At 40.3% G+C, this 9,776-nt stretch overlaps 1 protein-coding gene across 1 annotated transcript; it reads right to left on the reverse strand.

Moving 5' to 3' along the window:
• Nucleotides 1-2,338: 2,338 nt before the first annotated feature.
• On the reverse strand, nucleotides 2,339-7,973 carry LOC134745879 (uncharacterized). Its single transcript, XM_063679975.1, has 2 exons — nucleotides 7,015-7,973; nucleotides 2,339-2,393 (listed from the first exon to the last, which is right to left on the reverse strand). Exons 1-2 carry the CDS (start codon nucleotides 7,971-7,973, stop codon nucleotides 2,339-2,341), a joined length of 1,014 nt encoding a protein of 337 aa, XP_063536045.1.
• Between the last annotated feature and the right edge of the window lie 1,803 nt (nucleotides 7,974-9,776).

The raw sequence follows: 9,776 nt of genomic DNA on the forward strand, positions 1-9,776 counted from the left end.
GGTACCGAAGGCAAAAATATCGATCCAGACAAATGGCTCAAAATTATGTGAACACGACTTTATTGTCTAAGGCGTAAGAGCGTACACATATTTTTGAAACTTTGGGAATGTATATATATTTATGCCCTTGACTGTACTTAGATGTGTTTCTTCAACCTTTAGCCATATTCTGCGGGGTCACAATGAGGAACTTCTAGCTACTAATGAGACAAACCCCGAAATCCCGAAAAAAATATTGCATCAGAATTTTTTTTCGCGATTTCGCAGAATAATGCTAAGATTTAAAACAACATCTTGTATAAGTGCATACCAAACACTAACAGGCGGGCAGGTAATAGGTACTTATGTACCTAGATAAAAAACAGTTTACAGTGAGCGCAATGAGTTTTAGCTAGACATGCGGGTGCATTATCTTTTTAATTGTGAAATCATTTATCTACGGGTAGTAGTATAGGTGAAATAGCAAATGCTTTTCACCTATCAATAGAGTAATTTTTAAGAAAGTTTAGGTGTATAATTTCTTCAGGTTTTGTGTAAATCCGAGCGAAGCCGGGGTGGGTCGCTAGTATAAAATAAATTAATTATTTCACGCCATGCACGAAATAAAAGCACCAGTACAATGTGGATAGCAGTTATTTTTGAAGGCAACTTTTATTTAATAAATCGGAAAGGTAGAACTATATAAAGTAGGTAGATAACGACCGAGGCGTCACTTCTTCTGTATTTCATAAAAAATCCATAATGGCTAATCGTTTTGACAATTCGAAAAAAACTTATTTGACTAGGCAGGCAAATACCCTATTAATATTGTATCACGACGTAATTTTTTAAAGATTAAAACGTGCGAAGATTAGCCACTTAATTCTTTCTTAAGTACTTAATTATGCAAGAAAACCAATTTCTCATAGGATGTAACATAAAATCCCTGTGTTTGCGACGCGCTGCGTCATGTCAACCTCATTAATCATGTGGTGCGTCACGTCATTAGCATTGATTCTCCATTACAAGACAAACAGCGGACTCTGCAAGCTCTGTTAGCTAAGGGCTCGGATACCTGCTCTGTCTGGGGAGTCTATAGTCTATGTTAATAAATGAATAAAAAAATTAAATCTTTTAGTTATACCTACCTTATTCCCGGAGTCCCGATAAAAGAGCGTTTCTTTTTTCCCATTTTTTATGTGACCTTTTTGCAATTTTTTTGTTATTTCTACTCAGAATCACGAGCTCTTTCGATCCTAATAGGATAAAAAAATGTCCCAAGATTTTTTCCTATTGTGTTACCATTTCCCCATATACTTTGTATGGCGGTAACAAAAAGGAAATTTTGGGACACTTTTTTTCTCCTATAAGGATGAAAAGGGCTCGTGATCCTGACTAGAAATAACACAAAAGTGGCAAAACAGGTCTCATAAACAAAATGGCAAAAAAAAGAAACGCTCAAAAAATAAATACGTAATATAAAAGCCCCGAGAGTTCTTTATAAAGATATTAGCATTGAGTCCTGAAATTTCTATCGTTTGAATTAAGGTTTAAAATGAACGTGTCGGTTTGACGCTAGAACAAAGTTTATTATATATTCTATGGGGAATATTACTTAAACTTGTTGGGCTTTATAAACACCTCTCGGCGTTTATACGACTAAAATTCTTCACAGATTGCTAAAATGTGTCATTTGCCATTTAGGCATTCCGACTAGCCGGGGAACTAGGACGGATATGTCGGAATCGTGGCCGAATGACCAAATACCGACTATACCACCCCCTCAGGTTGCCTTAGCGATTTTTTATAGAGGTGGTCATCCTCGTGGCCACCACGCCAGCAGTGGCAACCCCCCGGCCGTTATCATAGGCCCTCTGCCTAGTCAGTTACGGGGACCGCAGTTTTATACAGGTCAGCGGCATTCCCATGCCCTCACGCACCCGAAGGCGCCCGGCTTATCACGACCGCAGCCGCTTAGGGGGGCTTTCCAGCACGCACTTGGGTAAACTCTCCCTCATTGAGAGGACACCCTGAGCGGAACCCCCCTAACCCCCCCACGACAGGGCATTGGAAGCGCCGGTAAGCAATAACTTGGAAACCGAGAGATTACTTACCGTTGCCCCCGGGGCGCACCGCCCGAGAGCCCTTCCCTTTTTCCCGGATCAGCTGATCGAGAGGAGTGAGAGAGACTCGGCACACTAGGAGGTTTCCTGTTCGTAGCACCCCAACCGATTAAACCTGGAGTTACCATGGTTACCAGTTCCATTTAACACTGGATTAACGGTTTAACCGGTTAACCCCGGGTTAGTGGGATGTTGCAAGTGGGCCTTAATAGTAGCGGATTGGCAAAAGCTTGCGTTTATTTCAGTATCTCGGCCATCATGCCCTTGCGCTGGAAGCTGGAAGGGTAGCACCTGTTAAAAGAACCATATGTATTTCAATTAATTGGTGCAACAGATGCAAAATGTCAGTTGCAACCTCATTCCGTGCATTCTATTCTGTGGAAACATTAGCACTGACAACAGACTAAACATGTGTAAAGAAGGAGAAAAGCAAATGAATCAGCTTTTGTTTAATTATTTTGCGATGATAGGTCACAGGCCGAAAAAATAATAATACATAAGTACATATATTCTCATCCAGAACCAACTAACACAACCAAAACTCACTAACTCCCTCAATCATCCTTGTTTTGGTCTTCGTCATCTATTCCACTTCACTATATAAACTTGCTAAAAAAACATTAAAAGGACCCAACATACGAGTATTTCCTCAATTTCTCCAAGATGCAGTCAACAGAAAACATTCCAATTTTATGACAATTAGAGAAAATTGGTGTGAATGTAGTAATTTAATACGAGTAGCCGTTAGTCCAGATATCATAACAGGCCAATCAAGTTAGATCCAAATAAAGAGTTTTGAGGAATTCCCAGCAAGTTGGAAATAGTTTTAATGCTTTTATTTGGTCCTAAATGCGTGTAATCCGAGTTTGCTCCATCCCAAGTGGTGTGCATACATTTTGGGAGCTTTAGAAGAAATTTTCCTTATACAGGGACCGTGCGCGTTGGAGGATCTGCCATCTTGTGGCCTGAATCTGAAACATAAACACATTGCCAAAGCAAGTGCTACCATCTACCGTTCTCGTACGTAAGGTATTAACATGCAGCTTGCTGGAAATTAATTCTTACAAAAAATCTAATTTGATCGGCCTTTAAGTAGATTACTAGGTTTTTTTTTTTCAATTTCCCATCTGCTTTTACAATTCAGTTTCATAAGTTTAATAATGTTTTTGCGCACATAATTATCAACAACAAAATAATGTTGGTTATGAGGAATTGAAAAACAATGAATTCCCCAATACATTCATTCATGTTGATTCATAATATTCATAATCATCGTTTTATTTTAGATCCGCTATTTCGGTCAACCGATATGATATCTTTAATATTGTGCTTAGGTAATTGGAAAATTCCATCGGAGCAGCAGGAGGTGAATTTACAACTGATTATCGGGTTGATAATATGACATGTTTATTAGTTTCAATTTGTGCATAAAGTTATAAACTCTTGATAATTATAACATTTTTGTTAGCATGCAGCATTACATTTTTGCCATATTTTATTGGTTAAACCAAAGATATATGTAACTTCGTATAAGATAAATCAAGTCTAAGGAAAAAACGTGCCTCGGAATATCAAGAAAAGTTATACTCGAACAGATGGCGCCACACCCTTGGTCTATAATCGGATAGATGGCGTTGGCGACCCTTGTTTGATATTTAAGAATTTTAACACATATCATAGAAAGAACATGGGTCAAATTCATATGGCGTTCTAAAAAACAACAAATATCATTTTTAGTATTAATCATGTGTCGATAAATGACAGTAAATTTACTGTGACTAAAAAATTTACTATGACAATAACCCTCTATACTATCTATTCTCTTTGGTAAAACGTAGTGAAAATTTCCTTTTTACAGGTCACATTTCTCAACCGATCTTTAAAAAAATTTGAGAGCTGCCTTGATGATTAAAATTATTAATTAATTATTAAAATTATTTTATCGGTTCAGGTTTTAGAAAATTTCCAAATGGTGAAATCTAACCCTGGGGGTTCGCAATGTCTAAATAATTTCGCAATAAATTTGTTTTAGTATCTTCGGCGCGTGTGTAATTCTTTTTCACTTTTTTACATTTGAACGCGCTGTCTGTAAAAATTTCGGGGCATAAATCTATCATCACGAGATCGTCAAGATTAAGATCAGACAAAGTGTTTAAATTTTATACTAAATACGATAAAATGTTTATTTTAATACCTGTAGTTTCCAGCGCTGGCACGACGCCAGATTTAGATTACGATAAAAATAGAATAACCTAAAAATGCCAGTGTTTAAGTGACCTTACTACACAAAACAGCTGATTAGCGGGCTGATTACAATTAGAAACAATATTTATAGTGCTTAGGATTTAAATATTAAAAATACCGACGATACATTTTTTGGACGGTGAAAAGGTAAAATAAATTGCAAACACTTTAATAGGTAGGTACAGTAAAAAAAATGTTGTTTCTTAAAAAAATATAAAATCATTTTAAACTTTAATATTACATATTCTGTTCTTTAACTGTAGGTATCTACATATCGGTAGAAAACTATGAAAGTAATAAGAGTTAAGCTATTCTAGACTCAAAAAAAGACAAGACATAAATAATCCTGACCTGGTCCTGATTGTGACCTGTTGTTTACGGGTCTGACGGGTTTATATTAAAAATAACTCCAAGTGTAAAAATATGTGTGTTCAATATTTCTTGTGGAAAATTGAAGTGAGATAGCAATAAAAACTAAAAGAGATACATCAACTTCTTTATGTATATATGAGCTGCCAGCATCCGCGGAGGTGTAGTTCAGCTTTCTTGCAAACATGCCCCCGGGCGTTGGAAGCTAGCCTTTCAACCAGACTTGCTTGTTGTCACCGGGAGTGGACAAATTTTACTGAAGGACCTGCGAACTAGTCCTCCCGCAGTCCTTATATCTGCCACTCTGGTAATTCTGTCGCTTCCAGGATGAACAGCGACGACGCGGCCCAATTTCCACTTCAAGGGTGGTAAATTGTCCTCCTTGATGAGTACCAAGGTGTCCAACCGTAGCACCTCACTGTTCGTGCGCCATTTTGTCCTGACTTGGAGCTCCGAGACGTATTCTTTGCTCCATCTGCTCCAGAAATGCTGGCGCAACTGCTCAATGCGTTGGTAACGGCTGAGGTGATTGAATTCACGCTCTCTGATGTCCTTGACCGGCAATGAGGTTAGAGGACGCCCAATAAGGAAATGCCCCGGAGTGAGCGGTAGCAGGTCTTGCGGGTCCGACGACATGGGAGTAATCGGCCGAGAGTTCAAAATCCCTTCAATCTGGACCAGCACAGTGTTAAGTAACTCATACGTTAAATTACATTCTCCCAGCACTCTTTTTAAATGAAATTTGGTCGACTTTACTCCAGCTTCCCAAAGCCCTCCTGAATGTGGAGAATATGCCGGAATGAAATGAAAGTTGATTTTTTCGTTAGCTGCGGCCTCAGCCAGTGAATTGCAATTGCTTTTTAAGAATTTTGATAGCTCATTGTATGCACCTACAAATGATGTGCCGTTATCAGAATAAATGTCGGTTGGCAAACCCCTACGTGACACAAAACGACGCAATGCTGACAAGTAACTGTTACTCGTTAAGTCACCAACTAACTCTAGATGAATTGCTTTGGTGGTGAAACATACGAAAATGGCTATGTACACCTTTACAAGTCTACACCCACGACCCTGACGACTGGCAGAAGTCAGAGGGCCCGCATAATCGACACCAACACTCTTAAAAGGCATATCTGGGACAAGACGTGACGCTGGTAAGTTTCCCATCAATGGCGCTACAATCTGGCCTTTCATACGAACACATTTAAGGCATTTTTGGAAACATGCTTTAGCTAAGTTAGTCCCACCGATGGGCCAGTATTCATCTTTAACAGAGGATAATAATAATTGCGGACCGGCGTGCATTAACCGCTTGTGCTCAGATTCAAACAATAATTTTGTGAATCGGTGTTTAGCATGAATCACAATCGGATGCTTTTTCTCAAATGGAAAATTAGAGTTATCAATTCGACCTCCTACGCGCATCATTTTATTCTCATCCAAGAATACGTTAAGTTTAAGCAAAGGGCTTTTTTTTGGAATGCAGTGACTGCTCAACAACAAATTATATTCTGAGAATGATTCCGCTTGAGAGACCCTAATGACTATATTTAATGCGGTTCTCAGCTCGTTATCAGTTAGATAAATTGTTGAAACAATTTGCTTTCTACACAGACTCGCAAAGCGCACAATATAAGCGACTGTTCGAATAAGCCGTGATAGATTAGAGAACCGGGAAAAATCAATGAAAGCGTCACCGTTTTCTGCTCCCCGATTGTTCGTAACATTCGCGTGAAGTACAACTTCAGACCGAGTTTCAGGTAATACTTCCACTACTACTGGACTTAAAGGCCATTGCGCCTTGTCCTGTTTCAAAAAGGTAGGACCAGACCACCACATATCTAGAGACCTAAGAAGACTGGCAGGAACCCCACGAGAAATGTGGTCAGCAGGGTTTTCATGTGTCGGCACATGTCGCCATGTACAGTTCCCCGTCTTTTCTAATATCTCCGCTACACGGTTGCGGACAAAAGGTTGTAACTTACTAGGTAACATCCGCAACCATCCTAGCACAATTGTGGAATCTGTCCAAAACGTAATACTCTTGAAACTAATTCTTAGCGAGTCTACTACCTTTTCATATAATCTAACTCCAGCTAGCGCACCGGAAAGTTCAAGCCTCGGGATTGTCGTGGGTTTAATGGGAGCCACGCGGCTCTTGGCTAATAATAGCCTAACCAATACGTCCCCTTTCTCATTGATGCTCCGCAAATATAAGCAAGCGCCATACGCCCGCTCGGATGCATCTGTGAAAATATGACATTCGACTTCCTCGTATGACTCACATAACACTAACCGTGGAACGCGAATATCATTGAGACAAGGTAAGTCGTGGGCAATATCCTCCCAAAGCTTGCTGATCTCAGGAGTTAACTTTTGATCCCATGAAAGTTTCTGTAGCCATAAATTTTGCAACAACATCTTCATGAGAATGACACAAGGAGCCAGCATACCAGTGGGGTCGAATATTTGCGCCACTGCTGATAGCAAATCCCGTTTAGTGTCGCCGACAAGCGAGCATTTACCAACTGGGAAGCACAATTCATCAGACCCTGGCTGCCAGCTGAGTCCCAAGGTTTTACTGGGTTCGGTGCCAATATTTAAATTTAATTGAGACGAATCGGAGTCAACTATAAGTTGGGGTTCATTTGATTTCCACTTTCTCAAATTCATACCCGCTGATGCTAGAGTAGAAGTAACCTTAGTTTTAATGGAAAGCACTTGTTGCAAATCATCCCCGCCAGTGAGCAGATCATCGACGTAAAAGTCGTGAATGATGATCTCGCGAACGACCTCATCCTCACACTCAAGACCTAGCTGTTTCAAACACCGTGTTGCCAAAAAGGGTGCACTGGCAGTCCCGTATGTAACCGTGTTCAACTCAAAGATCTTCAAAGGTCTAGATGGATCATCCCGCCACAGAATCCGCTGCAAATACCTGTCATCAGGATGAACTACTATTTGCCTATACATTTTCTCTACATCCCCTGAAATAATGTACTTGTGTTGCCTGAATCGAAGCAGTATAGACAAAAGGTCGTCCTGTACAGTAGGCCCTACCATCTGAATATTATTCAGGGATACCCCAGAGCTAGTGGGAGCGCTAGCATTGAAAACTACTCTCAATCGTGTAGTCGTACTCTCCCTTAAAATTCCATGATGAGGTATGTAGTATGCCTTCTGCTCTAATTTAGACTCTTTGCACTCAGTCATGTGATTCAGTGACTCGTATTCTGCCATAAATTCCTTATACATGTCTCTGAAATTTGGACGTAAATCGATTCTACGCTCTAGTGATAAAAAACACTGCTTAGCTCGATTAAACGAATTCCCTAGAACACTAGGATCCTCCTTCAACGGCAACCTTACGCAGAGTTGCCCATTTCCGAGCCTAGTGACAGTTTCAGTGAAGTGTTTTTCACACGACTTCTCCTCAGGAGAATAATGAGAATTTTTAGGACAGACCTCTTCAAGCTGCCAAAATCGTGTAAGTTGAGCTTGAACCTCATCATTAATCAAGTCGGCACTCGAGTTAGAAATGACATTCGCAAAATTACATTGAATGGCGTGCGACGAAGTCAATGCGTGACCGCTGATTAACGGCCCTGCAACTATGTACCCCAATTTAGTCTCACATAGCACCGTTCGCCTATCTCCTAACTCAATTTTGTGTGACCCCAACAACTCCCAAAATAGATCACCTCCAATCAAAATATCAATTTCAGATGGGGTGTGAAAGTTAGGATCAGCTAAGCACAAATCAGACGGGATATTTAACCGCGATATATCGTGAGAGTTAATCTGATGATAAGGTGTGGGCTCAGTTATAGATGGTAGCACAGAGCATATTAGACGAGTGGAATATGTATCATCCAACGACTTTATTGGCACTTGACATATTTTACCTACGGGCGTCTTCAACTTATTTACCCCTACAATCGATTTATCTACTTGATCAGTGTGTAAATTTAATTGACGACACATCTTCTCAGTCATAATAGATGTCGCGCTGCAATTATCTAACACTGCTTTTACTATAAATTCACGATTATCATGCCCATAGACCTTAATTAGTGCAGTTGCTAGTAGCACGACCTCTTGCTCAGCTGCGCACGATTGAGATGTTGCCGTGCTCATGCTAGCTGATAGCGTAGGAACGGTTGCGCTCCCCGCCACCGGCGGCGCCACTTGTGCCGGTGTAGTACTTGCCTGCGCTCTGGGCCGCTCGCACGAACTTGATCCTGTTTTTAGGTTACGCTCTGCGGCATGAACAAGCGAGTTATGTTTGCGCTTACATAACTTACACTCTGCCTTCTTGCAATGGTTTGCATAGTGATCGCGTCGGAAGCAATTAAAACAAACTTTATAATTCGGCAGCAAATTAAGCCGCTCGATATTGCTTAACGCGAGAAACTGAGAGCAGTTATTTAAGCTATGCTCACCATTACATTTCGGACATAATTGAGACTGAGAAGTGACACAGTACTCAGTGGGTTGAGTAGAAAGCAAAACCCTATGTTTAGATGCGATTTTAGCCGGCTGAATAGACTGACCGGCGCCTGAGGCGCTCGATAACTCTAAGGTTTCAATCAAATCTGCACGATTACGCATAAAAGTCATAAAATTATCAAATGAAATAGGTACATTCTTATCAAAGCTTCCTTTATGTTCCTCCCACTCACGAAATGTCGTAGTGTCTAATTTGTTGCTAATGATGTGAATAAGGAGCGTGTCCCAATGTTTGACAGGCTCGCCTAGGGATTCTAGGCATCTAAGATTTTTGTTTACTTGATCCATAAGCCGTTTTAAATGAACGGACGACTCCTTCGTGATCGGCTCAACGTTAAACAGCGCTGATACATGATTTTGCAGTAGTAACCTTTTGTTATCATACCGCTCACACAGGAGTGTCCATGCTACCTCGTAATTGCTGTCAGAAAACTCAATAGAATTAATAACTAAGGCCGCAGATCCTTCCAACGATGCTCTTAAATAATGAAATTTATTTATGTTATCGATGTCATCATTAGAATGAATAAGACTTGTGAAAGTGTCTCG

This window comes from Cydia strobilella, chromosome 12, assembly GCF_947568885.1.
Source record: "Cydia strobilella chromosome 12, ilCydStro3.1, whole genome shotgun sequence".
Lineage (NCBI taxonomy): Eukaryota > Metazoa > Arthropoda > Insecta > Lepidoptera > Tortricidae > Cydia > Cydia strobilella.

Coding starts and splice junctions, on each gene's coding strand:
- LOC134745879 (XM_063679975.1), bottom strand. CDS start 7,973: ATGTATAAGGAATTTATGGCAGAATACGAGTCACTGAATCACATGACT. Junction 2,394..7,014: donor AATGATATTCGCGTTCCACG/GTTAGTGTTATG, acceptor TTCTTTTAACAG/GTGCTACCCTTCCAGCTTCC.